A 24,581-nucleotide genomic window follows, 5' to 3' on the forward strand; every position below is an offset into this window, starting at 1 on the left:
CTTCATCTCTTTATTCCTTAAAACAATCCCATAATAGTGTAACCACTATCTTACCTCTATTTTATAGGTACAAAAAGTAAGACTTTGACAGATTAGGTACTTTGTCCAAGAACATAAAGCTGACAAGAGATGGAGCATAAATTCAAATACAATTCTAATGGGATCCACAAACATCTATGATATTTTGCTCACCATTTTTAAGAAATGCATTTATATAATTTATATAAATTTAATTTGGGTTTAAGTTATAGTTCATTCATGCATGGTGGATGGATAAAGCCTGAGATTGGATGCAACAACTCAATTTGATGCTACCTCTTACTGCATGTCCTCCTGGAATACCATATTTAAGCTTACTGAACTTCAGTGTCTTCCTATGCATATGTATGAAGAGTTATTGTGAATGGCATTGGAGACAATATATATACAGTGTTTTGCTGTGGAGGGTGTTCCAGTATTTGGTGTCCCCTCAGAGACCCCCAGCCCCATCTCAGCAGTCAGCTACCTGGAGGCAATATTTTACTTCCCTAAACAATATAAAAGTTCAAGATGCTTGCAGTCTTTAACCTATTTCCCTTGATAAGTGTCATCCTATTCATATAAAGTTATTTTTCAAAACCTCCTTTCAATTCTCAGAGTTAATTTTTTGGTTTGTTTTAGTTTTATGTTCATAGCACAGACCTTGTTTCAGAAAGATTTTTAGGATGTTTTCCTCATATGCCACCTGGTACAGTGATGTTCTAGAAGAAGAGATTTCATGTTTATGCTTGTCTGTTTTGTATGTCTTTCATGCCTGAAAAGTGTTGACTAGAATCTATGCCTCTGTTCTGTGTTAAGCATAAAAATATTTTAAAGCTATTTCTGCAGAAAAGAACTAACTTAAGGGCATCATATTTTATCTTTACCATGAAATAAAGAATTCCCATTTAAAGGGAGATGTGTCATTTTAAAGGGTTGAATAAAATGGCACAAATTTAAACTACAGAAACAAAATCATAACAAAACAAGAACAAAAACACTTTTTCTTATTGTTTCAATTTCATGCAGGGCTCCTTTCTGCACTGATAACATTTTCATTTGATTATGAACTAGATAAATTTTCATTTGCTTTAAAACGCATCCCTTAGTGTTTGAAGCTTCATAGTTTTTTGAGGTCAGCATCACGGCCTTCCTAGTTTAAATGCCATTTTTATTTGCTCCATTTCAAATTTATATTATGAGTATGTTTCCTACACATTTCAATGGCTACTTATGCACAAAATTGTACAATAAAAGTAACATATTATTCTATAATTCTTTATTTTAGAGAACATGGCCCTTTCATAGAATTTTAAAGTTGGAAAGAACTACAGGAAAGATTTGGGGCAAATCTTCATTTTTATGGGTGCGGAAGTTAACTTCCAGGAATGTCAAGGGATTTATTTGCCAATGATTACCTTTATCCAGTCTTTTTTTTTTTTTTCTGTTACTCAACAAATAAGCTTTGAGCTCCTATTATGTGCAAAGTCTGGTGCTAGATACCATGAGGAACAGATTAGATGTAAGAAGTTTCCCTCAAGGATTGTAGACTAGTGAGAGAAATGCATGAGGATTAGCAATTAACCCCAGGACAAAGACTATTGAAGGGAGCTCTCCACAAGCCTTTCAAAAATTCTAAAACTGAAATCCTCCTCCTCATTTTGACCTGCTTTTCTCTTTGAAATGACCATCTCAGTTCCAAGTGCCATCATCTGTGTAGCCCATCGTCACTGCTGGAAAGCTGGACACCAGCTTAGCTTGTGCTCTTTTCTTCCCCCACCACAACCTGCCAGTTATCATGCTATGTAGCTTACTTATAAAGAGTTAAGACTGTCACTGCAATAATCGAACTCCTTTGCCTGTTTCTGTTCTTAGTCTCCTCAAATATATTGTGCGGACGCTCACCAGGTCAATGATTTGAAATAATGATTTGCCTGTGTTACTCATCAGCTTAACTTCTATGACTCCCAATTGCCTAAAGGCTCAATTTTTTACACTTGATCTTAGCCAAAAGGCTGAGAAGCAATGGGGCTCAATTTTTTAATATGGCAAAAATCTCCAGAATCTTGCCTCCCTTCATACTTTTTATACTATTTACTAAATATTCCATAAGGACTTTTGCCATTGCTAAAGCTATCCCTGTCCCCCTAAAGCGGCCTTCTCTGTCTGCCTTTCTTGGCTGATTTCAACATATCCTTCAATACTCATTTGATACCTTCATCCTTAATGGGGAGCAGGGGGCTTCTCCTACTGATATATATGTTACCCTTAGTACCTCTACTAATACTGTGTTTATGTCTGTTTCTACCACTAGATGAGTATTCTTCAAAGTCAGGCACTAGATCAGTGGTTCTCAACCTTCCTAATGCCGCGACCCTTTAATACCGTTCCTCATGTTGTGGTGACCCCCAACCATAAAATTATTTTCGTTGCTACTTCATAACTGTAATTTTGCTACTGTTAGGAATCGTAATGTAAATACCTGATATGCAGGATGTATTTTCATTGTTACAAATTGAACATAATTAAAGCAAAGTGATTAATCACAAATTCAATATGTAATTATATATGTGTTTTGCGATGGTCTTAGGTGACCCCTGTGAAAGGGTCATTCGACCCCCAAAGAGGTCACGACACACAGGTTGAGAACAACTGCACTAAATCTAATGTATCATTGGTCCTTAGTATGGTGCCTGGAATATAGTAGATAATAAAGATTTCTTGCCGAAACCGGTTTGGCTCAGTGGATAGAGCATTGGCCTGCGGACTCAGGGGTCCCAGGTTCGATTCCGGTCAAGGGCATGTAACTTGGTTGCAGGCACATCCCCAGTAGGAGATGTGCAGGAGGCAGCAGATCGATGTTTCTCTCTCATCGATGTTTCTAACTCTCTATCTCTCTCCCTTCCTCTCTGTAAAAAATTAATAAAATATATATTAAAAAAAAGATTTCTTAAATAGATTGAACTGTTTATTGAACTAAGTGTTATAAAAGAAATATAAAAAAATGTTTAGAAAGGTATCATGGAAGAGAATAGTGAATTCCAACTGAGAAGATCAACAAAGACTCCATGTGAAATTTAGCAGTTGAGTTGAATCTTTAAAAAAAGTCCATACTCCAAAGAGAGGACAAGAGTGCAAAATGGAGTTTTTCCACAAGCGCCATTCCTGAGTTGTTATTTTACTGCCTAGAAAATAAAGGACCCGTTCTATTATTTCATTAATTAATGTTGAGTAAAGTTTACAGTAGATCATGTGGCACTTTGGTCACCATGATCAAGAGTTTGTTCTTAATTCCATCGACAATGGGAATAGAACGAAAGGCTTTAGAACAAAGAATGGTCATTATTAGGCCCCACGTTTACTAGAGAGTAAACACCTTGGAGGGTTGGGGTTTTGTGTCTGTTTATTGCTATTTTCTTCTCAAATAAAGGATGGTTTGTATAAAGGTAGGGACTCATTTATACAATTGAAATTTAAAAAAAGATATATTTTAAAATATTGCTGTATAATACATCTTTCTAAGATGAGGGAAATGTTCTATATTTTTGCTGTATAATATAGTAGTCATTAAACACATGTGCCTAATGCTCACTTTAAATTAAGGACTGACGAATTGAATTTTTAATGAAACTTAGTTTTAATTAATTAAAATTTAAATTTAAACAGCCACATGTGACTTAGTGGCTACCATTTTGGACAACATAGAATAGAAAGTTCTCCCCAACAGAGTCCCAACAGGAAACAGATGGAACACTCCAATTAGGATAATTCAAAGAGAGTTTATTTATAATTGGACTTTTTCTAAAGGTGTGGGCAGCTTCAAGGGAACCATACAAGAGAGTTGCAATTACCTGTAGCAGTTACATGAGAGCAATGGTGAGGCAGAATTGATGGAAAGACACATAGCAAAGATTATACGCCTCAATAACATTGGGACTTATATATAATATGCAATAATAATTTTAATGAAATTTTATTGAATAAAGTTTATGCTCAAAACTGTTCTTTTTCATAAAATCTTTCCTGGCAGTTTATTTACTGATAAGTAATGTGATTGCTTTCTCTATATAGTGCTGATCCATGCCATATTTTCACAGCGTCTTTCCCCCGGCTTTCCACTGTATGTGGTGACTTTTCCATTAGCAGGGCTGTGCTGACTTAATGATGGCTCCTGTCAGGGCTTTCTTTAAGGAGCATCCACTCTGATGAGTACCTGGGATGTAGAGAGGCTCTGTCTGTTATCTGTGTTGTGCCCTTTCCATCCCTTCCCTCGGCACACGCAATTTACCTTCAGTCCTAGCTCATTGCTTGATGATTTGTGAAGGCTTTGAAAACAGAAGGAATGAGGGCTTTTAAGCAGGATGGGGCAATTTCTCCTTGCTTTATTTATTTTTATGCCATGCAAAAGGAATAAAAGCATTCAATGGCTTGATGGAAGCCCAATAAATCTGGATAAATAGAGCAAGAACCCAATAAAAAAGCTGGAGGTGGAAAAAAGAAGAAAGATGGGGAGAAGGAGAAGAGAGAAAGGGAAGAAAGAAGGAAGACTTTTTACTTCCTGTAATGACAGGGACTGTTTATTAGTACCTAGAGAACAAAATGTCTTTGACCCAATGAAACATTTTAAACTAAGATTAAGCTCTGGGTAGAAATTAAGAAATCATCTTTATAGTCCATTTTGAATCTTTTCATGCTGTCGCCTCCTGTTATTCTTTATTAAAGCTTGCATGCCACTGCTGCTCTCTCTGTGCAGGCTGGCATTTTGTAGTTGTTCTGATGAATCATATTGCAGAAGCTAGGGAGTTTTTATGGCCAACACAACAGAAGTCCCTCATATTATTCCTGATACCCTGTGTGTGTGTGGTGGTGGTGGTGGAGGGGGGGGGGCGGTTCTCTTTGTACCACTCCTACCCCTTTTGACTATCTCTAACTTCATGAAGTGGAAAGCGACCCTTTCCAGTAGAGCTAGCAGTGCATGGAACTGGAGAAGAAGAGCTAAGTTCTCTAGGTGAAATTACCAATTGTCTTATATACCATTGTGTATCTGTTTATGCCATGGCCTTGTACAGCCCTGCATTAGCTTTTCACAGTTTTTCACTGCTAGTATGGATAATTCTGGTTGGAGCTGGAAAGGTAGCCACACTTTTATCTAAGTAATTGTCACTGTTGCTCTTATTATTTCAACATCCAGAATTTCACTTATCTCCCTCTTTGTCTTCTTCCCTGTTTCTTCACTGGACACCATCTCCATCATGCACACATTTCACACTTTCTTTCAAAAATAAAGGTGTTAAGGTTCTCTACAGTGTCTCCCCCTAGGAGGCATCTGGAAATGTGTGGGGTCAAACTTTGGCTATCATAGTGCCAGGGAGTTACTGGTAGATTTTGGTAGACAGGGGTGCATGGATGCCAAACATCCTGCAGTGTATAGTGTGGCCTCAAATGATGGAGATTTCCCTATCTTAAATATCAGTAACACTGTTGCTGAGAAAAATCTAGATCTAACTGAAGGTTTAGGTGGGTACCAGAAACCTCAACCAGTAGAGAATTTTCATTGTGCCTTGATAGGTAGATATTAAAGTCTCCTCCAGAATTTAGTAGGACACCTTCCTGGCATAGGGCAGGCCCCTAATAAAACTATGCTGTGTTTTGAATCAAGTTGTTCATTTACAAACTAGTCAATACCATTCAATAAGTCCTATGCAAGTTACTTTCAGAAATAGAAAAAAAATTAAAATACATTGCCAACATCACAATCCTAAGAGTTGTGTAAGGGTAATGATTATGCACAGAAACAAAATGAGTATATTGGGAAATTTTCAAAATGCTATGGGAACAAGGACAGGTGAGAGTTTGCTTTTGAGTAGATTGCTGGGAAGTCTTTGTTGAAACCATTGGAGAGTAGGTAGGATTTTAATAGGGGGCTATTTGGAGAGACATTTGCTGTAGTCAAAGGTACGTTATATGAAAGAACATGGAAAAAAAGACAGAAAAATATTGGAATATTATTACTATAAAGGACAGAACTTAAGAATATGTGGTGGAAGATAAGACTGAAAAGATAGGTTAGGATAGAGTATAGATGGTCTTGAACTTCCTGTAAAGAAGTCCTTCCACTTGATGGTATGGATTTATGTATTGGAGGTAGGATACAGCATCCTGCCTAATGGTCTAGACTTCGCTTCAATGTCCTTTCTGAAGTCCATGCTATAAACTTCCTCAGTTATCAGCTGTTTAAATTTGCCTTCCTGATGTTCAAGGTCTCCTCTCAAAAGCCCTTTCAGTTTATTAATTTAAATAGTAGCAATTTTCTAGAGGTGAATCACATAGTAATTTTTCTCAATCTCTTTTAAACATGATATGGCTGAAGAAAGTATGATTAGATTCAATTTTGATTGTCTCCCACAAAAGTAATATGTAGAAAATACCAACCAAGGTGACTCTCCATGTACTTAATAGCCTGAAGATTTAGGTTAAGGGTATAACATAGAGAATTGTTCTGCTTAAAGAACGAATAGGTATTGCACAAATTATCTTAAAGAGCCAAAAAACAGCTTCCAGTTCTTAAGAACTTGAAACAGTTTGTTCTTGGAATATTGTCAGCTGAAATTGTGGTCAACTTCTGCAAATTGTATGAATTTGCACTGCATATTTTATTTAGTGTTTAGCAAAACTCCAGTATAGTTCTGCATAACTTACACAATACACCATCAAAATGACTTCAGAAACTCCCACAGAAGTTGACAATTTGGGCATCTAATGCTTTTAAGTTAATTGTATGCTTAGCTGTTAAAAAGTTGATATGAAGATCACAGTTTTGGGAGGTAATGCTCTGCCTACTGCCACCATGAATGAAACCCAACCATGTATCAGACCTATTACAGATGCTTAAAGAAGAAAGTAATGTGAGTTTTAATCACCCTTCTACTTAGTCTTATGTGAAGTGCTTATGAATCATATGCAATATCATAGCGAATTTTAAACCTTTTCTTGAATTTTCAAGCTGTTATTTTCAGAAAATTTAGAAGGCAAATTGTTAAGTGCTAAAGAGTAATTTCATATATTACTTATGTCATTTTTTTTTCTCCCTTGCAGACCAGAAAAAAGGAAAGGAGTAATACTCTGAATATTGCAATAGACAACATGTGCAAGAAGACAAGAGACCTTCGAAGACAGGTAAGGAAAGAGAGAGACTTGGAGACAGAAACACCATGCAAAATGAGTCCTTTTTCCATTGCTGGAATATTTATATCTTGTTTTGTTCTTTTAAAATTAATTTAGAACACAAAACAAGAACAATAAATATAGCTGTTCTATGTTCACATACCTCAACTGTTTTTGTGACAAACATAATGGAGAAGAAAGTGTGTGCCTTATTATTAGTCAGAGTTACATTTGCATGCTGACTCTACTTTCATCAGCTGTGTGATCTTGGGGACAGATTTTATTTTCTGAGCCTCTCTGAACCTATAAAATAAAATAAATAATACACAACAGGGCTGTGAGGATTAAATGAAATCCCTATCAGGGCCTAGTATATAGTCAATTTTTAGAGAATGTTGGTGAATTGACCTTTTACATTAGAAACTGAGTTTATCATCCACATGCTTACAGCAAACAGCTAGTCATTCAGACACCCTACCAGTTACTCCTTCCAGATCTTTTCAGGATGTGCCACGAGTTAGTTTCGTTTAAGTTAAGGGTACTTTTCAAACTTGGGTCATCAGGAGCCTGGGATTAGAAAGGATTTCATTCTATAATTGAGCAGTGCAGTCTAATGCCAAAAATTAATTTTTTTCTCCAGAAAGATGAAGACCTTGCTATTTTTTAAGACACTTGCTTTCCATTCCTTTCCACTATTTAAAAACCTGAGCTCTTTTTTCATGCACAACGCTAACTTGGTCACCATTAACTCATAAAAGAGGGCCTGAAGCTTTCCACCCTAAGCTTTTAATGCAATATATTATTGTACTTTAATGGGAAGATTTAGTAAAATGACCTGAGAAATCCTTTAATCCAGAAATAGATTTGGAAAAGGAATAAATAGGGTTCCCCAGCCAGTTGATATTAGCTGTGTAAAACACAATTTTGAAGCCTGGGAAAAATCCCAAATCTCAACTTTATGTCCTTAATGTGAATTCTATTTCTACTGTCAGCACTCAGAATTATGGAATGCAAGAGTTGGAAGGAACTTGGCACAACCTGTCTTACGATGTAGATGAGAAACAAGCCAGTGTGGCGAGGTGATCCCTCTAAGGAGGAAGGGACATTGCACTTACACCAGGTCAGGATCTACACTGGACTCAGGAACTGTTAACCTCAGGGCCATCCTCCCTGTTGGTTGCTTGGTTTCTATTCTCAGTCTTCTTCAGGATTTCTACCCCATCTGCTCCTCCTCAGACTTGGAAAAGTTGTTCCTAGGAGCTACCAGAGATTTTGTCTTTCATTCCTGTCTGATCCCTCTATGCCTTCAATGGAGTCATGCACAAAGAGTTAATCTACATTTATTATCTCCAAAGCTTTGGAATCATTTTGTAATGTCAAGATAAAGCAATTCCTGCATGTAGAGTGATTAGATTTAGCAAATAAAAGCACAGAATGCCTAGATAAATTTGAATTTCAGATTAACAACAAATATATTTTAGTATAAGTGTGTCTCAAATATTGCATGGAACACAATTATATTACAAAATAATTGTGTTTATCTGAAATTCAAATTTAAACAGGAATCTTGTATTTATCTTTTTTAAAAAAATATATTTTATTGATATTTTACAGAGAAGAAGGGAGAGGGATAGAGAGTTAGAAACATCGATGAGAGAGAAATATCGATCAGCTGCCTCCTGCATGCCCCCCTGCAAGTCCCCCACTGGGTATGTGCCCACAACCAAGGTACATGCCCTTGACCGGAATTGAACCTGGGACCCTTCAGTCTGCAGGCCGACGCTCCATCCACTGAGCCAGAGCCAAACCGGTCAGGGCTTGTATTTATCTTATAATCCTACTTGAGTTTCTACCTCACTATTGTCAGTAAGATATAGAAAGATCATGAGGGTTACTAATACTCTTTCTCATAGAAAGGGAATGTTCCCAGCTTGTAGACAATTGCTGTGTTCCAAAGGTATGAAAATTTCTTGTGGTTTCACAGGTCAACATCCTCATTGTTTTGGGTAAGTATTGCTGCTGAACAAACCACCACAAATGATAGCAGCCCTCTATAATAATAAAAGCATAATATGCTAATTAGACCAGACATCCTTCTGGACGTCCTTGCAGATAACCTTCCAGACGAAGCTGGGGCTGCGAGGGAAGCCCAGGTCCCAGGTGCCTGCCAGCGGCCGGAGGGAAGCCTGGGTCCTGGGTGCCAGAGGGAAGCCAGTGCTGGCAGCCAGGGAAGAAAGGCCTACTCTTGCACGAATTTCATGCATTGGGCCTCTAGTTTTATTATATTCAGGATTCCACAGATTAGCTGGGGGTCAGCAGGGCTGCTTCTATGGTGTTTTTACTGTGGTCTCCCATGTAGTGGAAGTCAAATGATGGCTATGTCTGGGCTCAGAGCTGGGTATTTGAGGCCTCAATGCCTCTTCTTTCCTCTCTCAATGCAGTGTCTAATCTCCTAGGCCTTCTTCTTGTGGCTTCTCCAGCAGGGTAACTTGGACTTCTTACATGATGTTTCCGTGCTCCAGGAAAGGCCTGGAAGCTATCAGGCCTTCTTAATGCTTGAGCTCCAAAGTCACTAGAATGTTGTTTCCTCCACATAATATAGATTAAAATAGTCACCAGCCCGGCCCCAGGCTAACAGGAGCAAGGAGAAGCAATGTCTCTCATGGGAGAAGTAGCATGAGTACATAGGAAGGGGTGGGCTCATTGGGAGCTGTCTTTAGACTCATCCATGGTCTTCAATGTCAGTGAGGTAGTTGCTATGATTCATTCTCAGTATCCTTATTTGCCCTCCCAGGACCTCACTTTTTATCTTGATGTTTGTGCTTCTGGCAAAAAATAAAAACGAGTTTAAACAGCAATGTGAGTCATCTCCACCTCTTCCTAGTCTTGCAAAGTTTACCCAGCAGTTTGGTTTAAGCATCTTAACTCTTTCACACAGGAAGGAGAAAGCTACTACCCTTGAAATGTTTTTCTTTAGAATATTTAATGTTCATCTCTTGTTATAGATGTGTTGGTTTTTAGGAAAAAATAAAACAGAATCCATCTTGCTGCCCACTCATCCTACTCCCCTTGCTTACCCAGGGCTTGTCAATCAGCAACACAGAAACATTTTAACTTTGCTTCAAAGAATCGTTGAATTTCCTCTGTGAGGAATGAGATAAATTGCTTAGACATATCCAGGGAGAAGCAAATTATACATTTTGGGGCAACAAGATGAAGTGTCCTAGGAGGTGACTTAGTGTTTATTTGTTTCAACCCTCTTGCTCTGTGACTTGAGAACAAAGACGAAAGTCCTTGGCATGGTGTTCCAGATTCTCTGCAATTTGGCTCCAACTTAATCCCCATAATTCTTAACGTTCCTTCCCCTTCCACTAGCTTTCTCAGTTCTTCTTCCTCACCACAGCAGTGCATTAACCTGTTCTCTGACTAAAGAGTCTCCTACTATCACCAAGTTTTCCATCACTGTTCTCCCCACCCCCAAACACACATGTGTATTTGAATATATGGCTTATTCAACTTGGTGCCTTCCTGGCTCCCCCTGTTTCCCCTACCTAACCCCTAATCCACTGAGGAAGTTCAAGAGTAACATAAATACTATTTCTCCAATGAAACCTTTGCATTTTTCACCAGCTGGAATTAATCTTTTTCTTCCCAGAGCACTCATAGCATGTGTTATTCTATTATAGCAGTGATCATATTTAGCCAGTATTTCTCTTCCCGCTGCATTTTGAATCCTTAAAAGGATAGTTATGACATGTCTCATTTAATAAATGCTTCCCAAAGCTCTCTATCAACTGTAGTCCTTACATTATTTGTTTTTATCCCTAAAACAAAAAATAATGCCATAGTATTATCTCTATTTCTCAGGTGAGTCAATTTGCAAACAGCAACCACATACCTGGTAGAGCCAACATTTGCGCCCACATCTATTCAACCTCAGCCCAAATTTGTAAGTTCACCTTCAGAACTTCCAGTGCCTAATACCCTGATTTTACTGCCATAAATTATTTTATTTCTTATTATTTATTAGGCATGTTTTTATCACTTAAATATTATTCTTCCTTCAGTCTCCTTTCTCATTATTCATTTGAGAAATGCATACCTATTGAAATTCTTAATAAGGGAGGAAGATGTTTAAACCTCCTTTACTTCCTTACATTTTTGAAACAGTGAATTTATTCCACATCTATTGTATTATTCAGAGTGAAACACACATTTAGTTTCATTAAAGGCAAGTTAAAAATGTTATGTGTGTATATTGAGAAAAAAACGTATCTATTTCTTAAATGCCAAAGTAAGGATTTAAAATATGTCAAATAAAACAGAATTCTGGTAAAAAGAAACAAACAAACAAAATTAGAACTTGATTAATTCTTTAGTTGCTGAGTTGCTGAATTGCTTTATCCATCTCTTCTTCATGTTGGTAATACCAGTGCCACACTTGGAAAAAAAAAAAGGATTTATACCTCCTTCTCATCATTCTCATCATCAAATAATATTAAGTATCCATAAGATACAAGTCCCATTGAATTGACACATATGTATATACTGAATTAATTGTTAGGTAATTTAGTTCCTAGTAGTCAATCGAGTTTTGAAAGTTATATTTTACCATTTGACTTTAAATTAAAATGCCATTAATATACACAAATATAAATTGTCCTAGTTCCCTAGGGATGATTCTTTTCAAAAATACTTTCTCTTCTTTCCTCTGTCCTTGACAGTTTCATTCTCTCTGTTCCCTTACTTGGTGGTGGCGGGCGGTGTGGGGCTGGGCTTTCTTACAGTTTTCTCATACAGCTTTCACTTGGGGGTTTCAATGGTAGAGAAATATATTATTTTTATTTGAGATCCCAAACCACTTACATCAGTGGGAGATAGAAAAATTGGTGTCTCAAATCCTTTTATTAAATTGTAGTGAGAAAGATGGAAAGCCCCTCAGTTTGGTTTTGTGCCTGACATCTCTCATACAGGTATTTATTAAAAAATACATATACCTTTAACTCCTGTTGGCCTCCCGCTAACTTCAAATTTTGGTTTTGCAGCTTCTAAGGTTTTCTCATTTCTACATTGGCATGTTGGCTTCTTTAATTTTGTCTATCACCTAAGTGAAAGGGATGAGTTATTCCTTTGGGCAGCAAAATAATACGGAAATAAGTAAGATAGAGCCTGCTTAGGTATTTATATAGATATAAATGACAGTGTATTTTAAGTGAAAAATATCCCATATGAACATGTTAGAACATAAAAGAAAATTATTTACCACAGCATTCAAGGCCTTCATGTCTTGTCCCTATATGTGTTTTAGTTCCATCTTATAATCATGCCTCTTTCATAGTCACCATAATCCAAGCGCAAAATCAAACCCAGTGGTGTGCAAAGCAGAAGTGGCAAAGTGTGATTGTCAATGGGTAGTTTATGTAAAACACTGGAGTCTGTTACTTGGTACGTAACCAAACAACAGTAACACCAGATAAACATGTCAATTTTATATTGCCGTCTTCAGAAAGCAGATCCTGAGACTGGGGCCTTACTACAGGCAGTTTATTTGGGAAGCGGAACCAAGAAGCAATTGTATGAGACCATGAAGAGTAAGAGAACAGGCAGGGAAGGAGGAAAGGATATGCTATTGAGGTTGCCACTATAGGCAACAGGAGCTTAAGGACCACTGAGAAGGCATGTAATGCCTTCCAGCATTGCGTGGCCAATGGAGGGAGGCTGGGGTTTTATCCAGCAGCTCCCTTCCCAATTGGTTGAAGGTTGCTCCCAGTGGTGTTGGCTCCTCAGAAATTCCAGCCCATTTGTACTTGGGCTTAGAATCTTACAGAGTCTTGGAGCAGGCCCCAAGAAAGAATAACAGAGAGAAGCATGGAGTGCACTCAAGGTAGGATGTCTTCAGAGGACTTGGATCTGTTCCCCACAGCAAGAGCTGAAATCAGAGACAGGTGCAGAGCACGAGATGTGAAGCAGCAAGCGCCTCTCATGTATCCATAATCATAGCTATGAATGTGATGGTGAATGATCAGGAATCAGCAAGATAGACAACACAGTGAGAAAATTGTGGTTTGGTTGCACTAATTGTGCTGTTTATTGTTTGCATGGCTTAAGATGCTCTCAAAACAAAAGATATTTTCCTGCCTGCTAACTGTGTGCTACCTCCTAAAGGCATCATTCATGTCTAGCACAAGTCACCAATTTCTGTCCATTTTATCATTATATTTTATTCTTTTTGTCTTAATTTGTTATGTTTTGCCGAAAATCCTTTCCATTACCTTCATTGTACTCAGTGAGATCTTATTTTAGTTCTCAATCTACCACTGTCCTAGTAACACTAAGTACTTGTGATATCCTGAGAATCCTTCTATTTTCTTGATTTTTTTATAGTCTCTATTCCTAGAATGTTATACTTTCTATTTCCTATTCAGCTTTTAAAATGGAATACATATATTTCATTCTTGCTAAAGCTGTGTTCACCATGACAATCAGTGTAAATTTTCTCATTCCTTTTTTTTTTAAATTAAACATACTCATAAAACTCTTTGTGCATTTCTCACTCCCGAATAGTTACCCTGTCTTTTTCACTCTGACATTCCTCAGGTTGCCTAGAAGGGTGCCTTGCCCTTAGGCAGCTCAAAATGCATTTGTTAATTTGAATGAATGTACAATTACAGAACAGAAGATTTATTGTGCTCATTATATTTGATATTATATTATGTCAGGTAATCTTAGCCTATTTTCCAACAGAATTTTGAAGACATTGGCATCGAACTTATTTGGAAGCTCATTTTCCAGTCCTAGGCTTGTCCTACTGAACATAATACCACACATATGTGGTACACCTTTTCTCATTTAATGTGTTATGTAGCTAGCAACATGCCTTACAAAATGCAAAAAAAAAAAAAAATTGCTCCTAATTTGGTTTAGTTTTTTTTTTTAAAAATAATTTAGCCAAAGAGTTCATTTATTTATTCTGTAATTAAGAGTAAATTGGCTGTACCTTGAGTCTCATCTTTGTAATATATTTTAACATTTGTGTATGGCATAAAGGATTGATTTAATACCTGGGGAATATATAGTTGAAAACCTTCAAAAATAATAAAAAGAAGGAACAGGGAGTGAAGACCATTAAAATGAAGGTAAGACAAAAGGTAGTATCACAGAGGGCGAGGAACAGACCATAGCAAATGTATGCAGCCCTGGAAGAATGTTGTTATAATTATTTATTTAAGTATTTACAAAAATTGGCACAATGTGCAACAATTGTTATTCGTCTCCCTAGATTTTTTGTATGACGATAGATCAAAATATTGTTTTTGAAGCACAAGAGGACAATTTGGCTTTCTGCGTATAGTTGCAGGTGGGAAAACCATCAAAGTCTTTCATATGAGAAACAATCCCTCTTTAAAACTGTTTTGATATAGTTGATACCAAGTCTTGCTTCTTCATGTCCCAAATTACTAAACATAAGTTTATTCTCGCTGTCTCTGCACCCCTGTCTCCCATTTATTCTTCAGATCATAGCAAAACCTGCTCCAGCTTTTCCAGGATTACTCTAAATTTTCAGCAGGGACTTGTTAGTGGTCCAATCCAATAGACAAGTCTTGGTTATTTTTATTTAATTTATCTTTAAAATTAGATTTGGAAGCCTATTATCTTCTTGAAATCTACTTGCTGTCAGTCTCCTAGTTAACTTCCTTTATTATAATATTTAACGACTCACTTTTCCACTGGATTATAAAGAAACATGCAGTTCCACCTTGACATTTTTCACAACCTTGCTCTTGGTAGAAATGTAAAGAATGGTGTTCAGAATATCTGTTGAATTGAATCAAATAGAAAAGAAGATTCAACAAGTTCATAATGTGGGTATTATAATTGTGTTTGCTACAATAACTTTATCTGAAGAGCACTGACACAGAGATTTATTTGAAAGTTTCTCCTTTATATGTTCTTTGGTTGGGCCATGGACACTAACAGTGTGGTGATGGCCAGAGGGAGGGGCTGGGGCTGGGTGGAGGTGGGTAAAGGGGTTGAGGATTGTGGACATCTGCAAGAGTGTCAACAGTAAATTTTTAAGTTTTTCCTTTAGTTGTTTGGCCATTTGCTCTCATCATCTCAGTCTCTTTTTTTAGGTTTTACTCTTTCATTTCCATGACTCCCATAAATGGTACTATTTCTTTTTTAAAAATATGTTTTTATTGATTTCAGAGAGGAAGGGAGAGGGAGAGAAAGATAGAAACATCAATGATGAGGGAAAATCATTGATCGGCTGCCTCCTGCTGGGGATCAAGCCTGCAACCCAGGCACACGCCCTGTTGGGGAATCGAACCACTTGTGCCCTCCTGGTCCATACTTGGATGCTTAACCACTGAGCTACACTGGCCTGGCAAATGCTATGATTTCCTGGGATTTTATTTTCTAACATATTCTCACTGTGAGTATCTCTCGCTATGATCCTGTCCACCTCCTTGGCTTAAATTGCCTCCCATATGTTTGATGGCTTTCAATTGCATACCTGTAGTGCTGATCTTTTTGCTCTCCTTCTATATGTTCTGGTTACAATGAAAGAAGAAAAGGATGAAGGGGAGAAACTGTTACTTAAAACAGTTCCCCTTCTGAGAGATTCCTTCTACTTTTATGTCTCCGGAACTAGTACTACTCGTAGTTCCCAGTTCAAGTGCTAACTTAGGATTTCTTGCCTGACTTCCTCGACTCATTCTTTTTTTTTTTTTTTTAAATATATTTTATTGACTTTTTACAGAGAGGAAGGGAGAGAGATAGAGAGTTAGAAACATCAATGAGAGAGAAACATTGATCAGCTGCCTCCTGCACATCTCCCACTGGGGATGTGCCCGCAACCCAGGTATATGCCCTTGACCGGAATCGAACCCGGGACCCTTGAGTCCGCAGGCTGACGCTCTATCCACTGAGCCAAACTGGTTTCGGCATCGACTCATTCTTTATGGAAGTGAAAGACATTGGTCATTCACTCTCTTTGCCTTGTAACCCCTTAGTACTCTACACCCTGTCCTAGTAAATGCTCAGTAAATATTAATTAGTTGTCATTAGTGATTTGCCTTTCTGCATACTAAATAGAATTTTTCCTACAGCCTTTGTGAAATTGTTGGTAGCCGGAAAATTTCACAGTTCTGAGCAAGTTCGACTATGTTAGGCAGAGGTATTTTTCTCTCAGAAATCTATAATTATTATGGATTCATTTTTCTAAATGAAAGAGAGAATGTACTCGCCGGAACCGGTTTGGCTCAGTGGATAGCGTCGACCTGCGGACTGAAAGGTCCCAGGTTCGATTCTGGTCAAGGGCATGTACCTTGGTTGCGGGCACATCCCCAGTGGGAGATGTGCAGGAGGCAGCTGATTGATGTTTCTCTCTCGTTGATGTTTCTGGCTCTCTATCTCTCTTCCTTCCACTCTGTAAAAAATCAATAGAATATATATTTAAAAAAAAAAAAAAGAAATAGAGAATGTACTCTTTTTTATGTAGCTACATCATTCAACCCCTTTAAAGTGTATTATTATATCTCATGTAATCCAAAACTAGGTTAAGTGTCTATTGGTTTTAAAAAAATAAAACCTAAAATATAATTTTCATAAAAGGCAAATTATAAATTTCCTGTTTAATAGGAATTCACTTCTATATTTTATTGTATAGAGATTATTAATGTAAATGAGGAGGTGATCAAAAAACTCTGGGGCATTCATACTCATTGAAATTGTTAATGAAACATTTCATGATATTGTGATCCTTAAGGCTTCAATATTATATAGATTCCATTTATTAATTTTCTAATGCAGTTTTAAATTCCTGGAACTATCTGCTGAGTAGAGTAATTGCCTGATTGTCATTTATAAGCTTATACATAATCTAATTTAAAGGAACTAATTGTAGCAGAATGTTACACTTGTTTAATAATTTAAGGTGTGAGGGCAAGAACAATTAATGCAAATGAAGAAAATTGGACATCACACTCATTTATTATTCTCTTTGCTCTATTACTCTATTATCAACTGGCATAATCAGTGATCTAACTTGGTTTAATTACCATGAAGTCTACAATTTAGCTAATCAAAATTTATCAGTTCCTCCAACAAGGTAGAAAACATTTCATAATTTTGTAATTATGAAAATACATGATGTACAATGTTGTTTGTACATGTGCATAAACATTATAATAGGTCAATTTCTTGAAGGAAAAAATGAAGTATTATCACTTATAATCTGACTTCTGGGATAAATACAATTAAAGAAAAAATTAGTGACTTTTGCGAACAAGGGAGTTATTGCTCAATGATATTTTCTTCAAAATATGGCTTGTTTTAGGTTTGTAAGTGACATACATACACAGTCATAAACATGACTTTTGGGATTGTGCAAAAAATATATAAAATCTTGTAGCTACTGAGATTGTAAAACTACAAAATAACCTGAACTATTTCCTGATTTTTAAAAAAGCATGAATTTTCTGTTTCTTCTCAGCTCCGTAAGGCTATTATAGATCATGTGTCAGACTCCTTTCTGGATACGACAGTCCCACTTTTGGTTCTCATCGAAGCTGCCAAGAATGGTCGAGAAAAGGAAATAAAAGAATATGCTGCGATATTTCGTGAACACACCAACAGGCTTGTAGAAGTAAGTGTGCTAGAATTTTAACTATTCTACATATGGGAGAATGAGGCCTTCATTCCCCATTTACAATCAAATTATACTTAAATAACATCTAAGAACTTATTACCAATGGACCAGAGTTGGGCCAAGGTAATATAGAGGTATATATGTCAAACTGTATAAACCATTCCCCATTGGCTGGGAAAATGAGCAATTTATTTAGAAAGAGCTATGAAACTATAATCAATATTTTTAAATGACTATTTTTTTTTCAGAGCTACACAAATAAGCTGGTTAAATCCAGATACTTAGTTCTATCCTTACAAATATTATTCCATTAAAACTTAAAAGTATCAAATATTGTATCTCATGCTAATTTTTTCTACCATATTTTCATGGCTGAATTACTCCTTCAGCTTTTCAAATAATATTCCACTATATAACGTGACTATAGAACAAGAACGTAGGATATATAGAGGTAGAGGGTTCCAGAGTAATTAAGTACTGTTTAGTGGACTGGTCCATGTCTTAGGTGGGGCAAGAGGAGATGATAAAACTTAATTTCCTCCTACTTAAAAAGTGAAAACATTGAAATGCTCCATGATTTGGGAGACAGGGTGGCATATGTTCCAGGAATCATGAAGGGCTGGGTGATTCTCAGGAGACACATAATGGAACCTATTGTATTATGGGCATCAAAATGCAGTCACGGTATAAGAAAGAGCCTGACTGGGAGAATTTTCAACACCCGGTAATGTGACAGTCTTCACAGGGCTGGGAACCAGTGGCAGGAAGGGATAAATGTGATTGACCACATCCGTATACCAGAGAGATATACTGCTGGTGCCCATCAGTACGACTGTACCAATTGTGAAGGCTAGTGTCATTGTCATTGTCAGTGCCCATGCCATACTGGTTATTGAAGTTTTAGATTGTCACACCTTCCTAAACTGGCTATGAACACTGGTGTAATATGTGTTTGGGGGCCCTAATTGCTTGTAAACCTTGTGTTAGAAATAGTCACCATCTGGATTAGAATCACAGCTTTTGATATAGCATATACTAATATATAGGGCTTTACCAACCTCTTTAATGTGGGTCCACTGGAAAGGGAGTTTCTAATATGGCTAGCACTTGTGCTATAAGTTCTCTGAATCCCAGTCTTCACATCTCAAAACTGAAAGGAGTTGATAAATGAATGATTGCTAAGAACACACCAGACCTAAATCTCCCCCACCTTTTACTTTGACATGTCCTTTGAACTAGCCAGAATTCCATGAGATAGGGCAAGGTTACAATTCCCCTTGGCCTTATCCATACTAATAATAGGGTAATATGCTAATTAAGGTGGATGTCTTCCAGAGGACAATCCGGACGTCCTTCCAGACAAAGCCGCAGCGGCTGCCTGAGGCTCAGGCAAATTGCGGATGGCAGCTGCTGCTGCCCAGGGCTGGCCAGAGAATCAGGCAAGCCTCGGATGGCGGCTGCCGCTGCGAGGGCCAGCCCGAGGCTCAGGCAGCTACATCTGGCTGTGAGGCCTGAGGTTCAGGCAGCCATGGTGGCCGCCAGTGGCAGCAGCAGTGGGGTGATGGGGACGGTGCCTTCCCCTGATCGGCTAGGTCGCCTCCGGCAGAGGAAGGCCAGACTGTGGCTTAGGCTGGGGGCCGAGGCAGAGGCGGTTAGGGGCGATCAGGCTAGCAGGGGCCAAGATAGGGGCAATCAGACCAGCAGTGGGGCAAGATAGGGGCGATCAGGCTGACAGGCAGGCAGAGGGGTTAGGGGCAATCAGGCAGCCAGGCAGGCAGAGGGGTTAGGGGCGATCAGGCTGGCAGGGGCCAAGGTAGAGGCAATCAGGCCAGCAGGGGGGCAAGATAGGGGCGATCAGACTGACAGGCAGGCAGAGGGGTTAGGGGCAATCAGGCAGGCAGGCAGGCAGGCAAGTGGTTAAGAGCCAGTGGTCCTGGATTGAGAGAGGGATGTCCATCTGCCGGTTTAAACTCTCAGTCGGACATCCCCTGAGGGGTCCCAGATTGGAGAGGGTGCAGGCTGGGCTGAGGGACCCTCCCTGCATGGATTTCATGCACTGGGCCTCTAGTATGGAAATAAAGGTACAAAATCCAAACCAAGTTAATTGGAGTCAGAGCTGATTTCCAGGTTTGCAATTTTTAACTAATTAGTTCAATTATTTATCATTTACCTACTTTTATTTATTCCTTCTTATCTTCATTCCTCCAATATGTATTAACTATTTCAACAGGAAAGTGTTCAAAGTAAGGGAGCAGCACAGAGGGAGCAGGTGGTGAAAGGGAACTGAGTGTAGCCCACAAGATTTGTAAAAGTTTTGACTAGAAATGTGTTCTCCAAGATGAGGGCATAAAAGCAACTTTTTGGTGAAATATTCTGAAAGTAAAAATTAGTTTCTGCTAATAAAGTTTCATCCATTTCAATTTCTTAGTTTAGTGTTTCTATGAAATAGAAATCTCATAAGGTGCTCAGTGAAGGACTCCTCGATCACATAATTTGGGGAAAGAACATTTATTCTCTTGGATATTTTACATTTCTGGAAAACCTAGAGTTCAAGAGAGATCTTTAATGTGTCAGGATTTCCCCAAATCAGTTTACTTAAGGAACTCTTTCTTTCATTCACTTATTACTAAGTTAATGCTTTTAAGGAACATTTGAGAATGCTACCTTATTCTATTACCTAATAATGGTCTTTTGTTATGTAAGCAGAGCTTTTAGGGTCTGCTTTAAATGTTTAAGAGTTTTGAAAATTATATGTTTTATGTAATTATTGAAAGAAAAGATTTTGGAATTTTGAGCTACTAGGAGACTGAGAATGAGTCTAATTTAACTCTGCATGTTCCCTTAACACTTTTTAAGATTATGCTAGAATCCGAGTATTCTGGTTCTATTTAGAAGCTGGTCTAAGTTTCATTTTCAGCTCCACTTAACTTTTACTACAAAATAGATCATCCCCAAACTTAGTGTATTATTCATTCTCACACTGATCTGTGGGTTGACTGGGCAGAGCTGGGCTATTCTCACTTAGAGTCTCTCATTGTGATTGCTATTAAATATTGGCTGGTGCCCTAGTTAGTTGGAGCATCGTCCCATACACCAAAATGTTGTGGGTTTGATTCTAGATCAGACACTTACCTATATTGTGGGGTAGATACTCAGTTCAGGCACCTATAGGAGGCAACCCTTTGATATTTCTCTTCTCCCTCTCCCTCTCCCTCTCCCTCTCCCCCTCCCCTCAGGGGAGGATAGGCTGCGAATGTAGCCCTTCAAAGGTTTGACTAGGCTAGACCTACAAGATGGCACATTCCCATAACTGAAAGTATGTTATCTGTCCTCTGGGAGCTTAGCTGTGGGTGGTGAGTGGAGCAGCAATACATGGTTCTGAGATGAGAAGTCCTGAGAGCTTGCCAGACCCAGAAGGTAGAAGCTGACATTCTTTTAAGGCCTGGGGCAGAAATTGACAGGTTTCCTCTGGGTTTTATTGGTCAAAGCAATCACAGAGCCTGCCCAAACACTAGGAGGGGGCGGCAGGTGTGGGCATGAGATGCCACTTCTCAATGGGAGGAATAACAACGGATTTGTGGCCACCTTCAATCTATGACTCTTCTCTGGGCTTCATTTTCTTTATCCATAAAGTAAAGGCTTTAAAAAAAGATAATAGCTAAGGCCACTACCAATTTCTAAACTTCTATGATCCAACAAATACTATTTAAAATGAGAGAATTCTATTTTTCTAAGAGAGAGATCCATAGGAGAAAATGAAAATGATTTTCAAGTATACACTTGCACACTGTATTCTTTATCAAAAAAGGAAACAAAAAGAACACTACATTTATCTTCCAGGAAAATGATTTTTGAAAGGAGATATCTAACCAAAACAACAGAGAAAAACCATCATTGATTTATTACAAACATTGAGATAGAAGTGTTTGTGACAGTTGGGGAAATAAGAGAGTGTATACATATCCGTTTCAGAAGACATTCTGAGTTCACTTATAGATGACTTACCATTCCCCCTGCCCTGTCCCCACTTCCTACTGCCTCTCCTACACAGCCATGCACACATACCCATCTTATTCCCAAGCTGGGCAATTTCACATAGCAGGGCAGAGAGTCTCAGATTCTAAATGGCTTCAAGAAAAAGCTATTTTCAACATGTCTGGGTTTTGATACCTCCACTATGTTTGTCAGAGAAATCTAAAATCAGTGAACTTGTTGAAGTAAACCTTAAATAGGAAAAAACAAAAAGTTCACTTTTGAAGAATTCCTATCAGATCTTTGAACAAAAACTCCATGCTAGTAAAAGAAACACTTTAGATAATGATTAATGTGCAACTTTTACAAAAAAAAAAAAGATAGTAAAAGGTGGAACTGAACACCAAGCACAAAAACACCAACCATTAAGAAATTATGTGGGTAATAAGTAGAAAACCCAAAGGATTTGGGTGTTGGAGGAAAAAAAAAGGGAATAAGGAGCAAACTGGCCAATAATTAGGCCTGAACATTCCTATTCTCTAGCAAAGTCATGCCTGAGGTCTCCTGTTATATTATCATGTAGTTTGCATAAAATTATAAAATGATCATGGGTAGTACCAATAATTGGAGAACCTAGATCCTTGTGACTGATTTTATTTTGTTATACTGAACTAAGTAGCTATTATGCAAAGCTACTCCCACTTTGAACATCCAAGTTACTCCGTATTTTTGGATCCACCAAGCCACAGTGGGAAGGAGAAGCAGGGATCAAGAAGCAGGCATTTTGAAAGTCATCTTCGCTTAGTGATTAGCAATTAATATCAAATGTGCTCATTGAATTATTCTTCCGAGTACTTTGATCTTGCACACATGGTTACTTAGGGCAGCATGAACTCGACTGGCTTTCATCAGTAATACCGATTAAACAGGAAGTTTAAAATATTAATTTTATCTTAAAAATAAAAATATCCAGTAATTCTGGAGAGTAGGGTTTTTATCTTTTATCATCCTGAGCCTCCTTGAATGATAGCAGTCTTTACAGCTAGTGTCAAATAAATCTGTATTAAATGAAGGAACACATTTCTAACAGCAACTCAGTTCTCATTCTCTCTAAAAACTTGACTTTGGGGATTTCATAACTGGACTTGAGATATATGACTGAGCCTAATTATTTAGTGGAGTTCCTCCCTACTCTACTGCACATGGATACCTTAAAATTCTTCCTCGCAGTGATTTAGCAGATGCCTTTGCCATTAATTATCAAGAGCAGGCACTATAAACCCTGCTTCAGATTTTTGCCCAGGAGTTTGTGACAATTTAACAGCATCTTTAAAGGACTTTGCCCACGCTTAGAGGTATAATCTGTAACTTTAATGTGGTGATACAACTATTATTCAGAAGAATAATTGTCATTATATTCAACAAATGTATTATTGATTAGAAGAGTCATATAATAAATAATACATATTTCTCTAAAATTAATTTTAAAACTCCACTATTATTTTTGAATCACATTTTACTTTGTTCTCAGAAAAATCAGTTCATGCTGACACTACAGTTGCTACCAACTACACCGGTAAAATCTCCAGTTTATCGCATGGATTTTAGCATGTTAATTATTATTAGCTCTGGCAGTGTTAATGATCTAGGCCTGAAAATGTTCTATGAATTAAAGAAGTTTCTCTATGTGGAAAGCCAGCTTCGCCAGTGCTTTGACTTACTCATCAAAAATTCATCTGTGTTCGCGCACCTTATTTTAGTAAGTTTCATGGGAGCCTTTTATCAAAAAAGAACAAAAAGTGGGTGGACACTTAATTATAATACTTCCTTCCAACCTACAAAGCTGATTGTTCCCACTCACAGAATGGTGAGCCGGATTTAGCCAAGCCCCAGCACCAAGAGAAAGGGCTTTGGAGGGAGGGACTCTTGCTGTCTTGCAGAAGGTGCTTCTTGCTCTCTGCTCTACTGATATCTTTGCCTGTTGACACATGCTGTTTAATGTCGCACATTGCTTGAATTGATCATCGGCTATCAAATAAGGATATGCTCAGTTATCAGTAAATAAAGCTGTTGGAATCCCCTTCCATTTTTCCTCAGTCTCCCTTCACAAGAAATCAACAAACCCATACTTACAGTTGTACACAAACCAGCAACTTTCTCAGCGAGCACCTTGGCAGCTCTCCTCTTTTGGTGGGAAGAGATGTTATAGCTAAGGCAGCAATGCCTTTGCTTATGTGGAATAGAGCCACAGGTGTGACTGCCCACTCCATGGATTAGAAGCCCTCAGCATATTAATCCTCTTTCAGCTAAAAGATGTGATGAACATGATCCTTAAAAGCCTAGTGAGTGATCTTTCCATGTTTTAGAGGTCTCTGTATAAATTTCCCATTCATGGTCTTTGGAGTATAGGAAAGGGTAGTGTTACAATTACAGAAAAGTCAGAGACTTTGCACAATAATCACAATAACCAAGAATAGATATATTTAAATATATATATATATATATATATATATATATATATATATATATATATATATATATATTATTGATTTCAGAGAGGAAGAGAGAGAGAGAGAGAGAGAGAGAGAGAGAGAGAGAGAGAGAGAGACATCAATGATGAGAGAGAATCATTGATTGGCTGCCTCCTGCATCTGCAAGCCCACACTGGAAATCGAGCCTGCAACCTGAGCATGTGCCCTGACCAAGAATGGAACCATGATCTCTTGGTTCGTAGGTCGAAGCTCTCCTGCTGAGCCATGCCAGCCAGGCAGGAATA

General features: G+C 37.9%; 1 protein-coding gene across 1 annotated transcript in view; it reads left to right on the forward strand.

The window, feature by feature from the left end:
• CTNNA3 (catenin alpha 3) overlaps positions 1-24,581 on the forward strand; it is a 1,315,594-nt gene that overhangs the window by 674,908 nt on the left and 616,105 nt on the right. Inside the window, exons 8-9 of the mRNA XM_059662570.1 lie at positions 7,114-7,194; positions 17,678-17,830. Of these exons, the coding sequence (XP_059518553.1) occupies positions 7,114-7,194; positions 17,678-17,830 (234 nt within the window). The remainder of the gene's footprint in view (positions 1-7,113; positions 7,195-17,677; positions 17,831-24,581) is intronic.

Source organism: Myotis daubentonii, chromosome 13, assembly GCF_963259705.1.
Source record: "Myotis daubentonii chromosome 13, mMyoDau2.1, whole genome shotgun sequence".
Lineage (NCBI taxonomy): Eukaryota > Metazoa > Chordata > Mammalia > Chiroptera > Vespertilionidae > Myotis > Myotis daubentonii.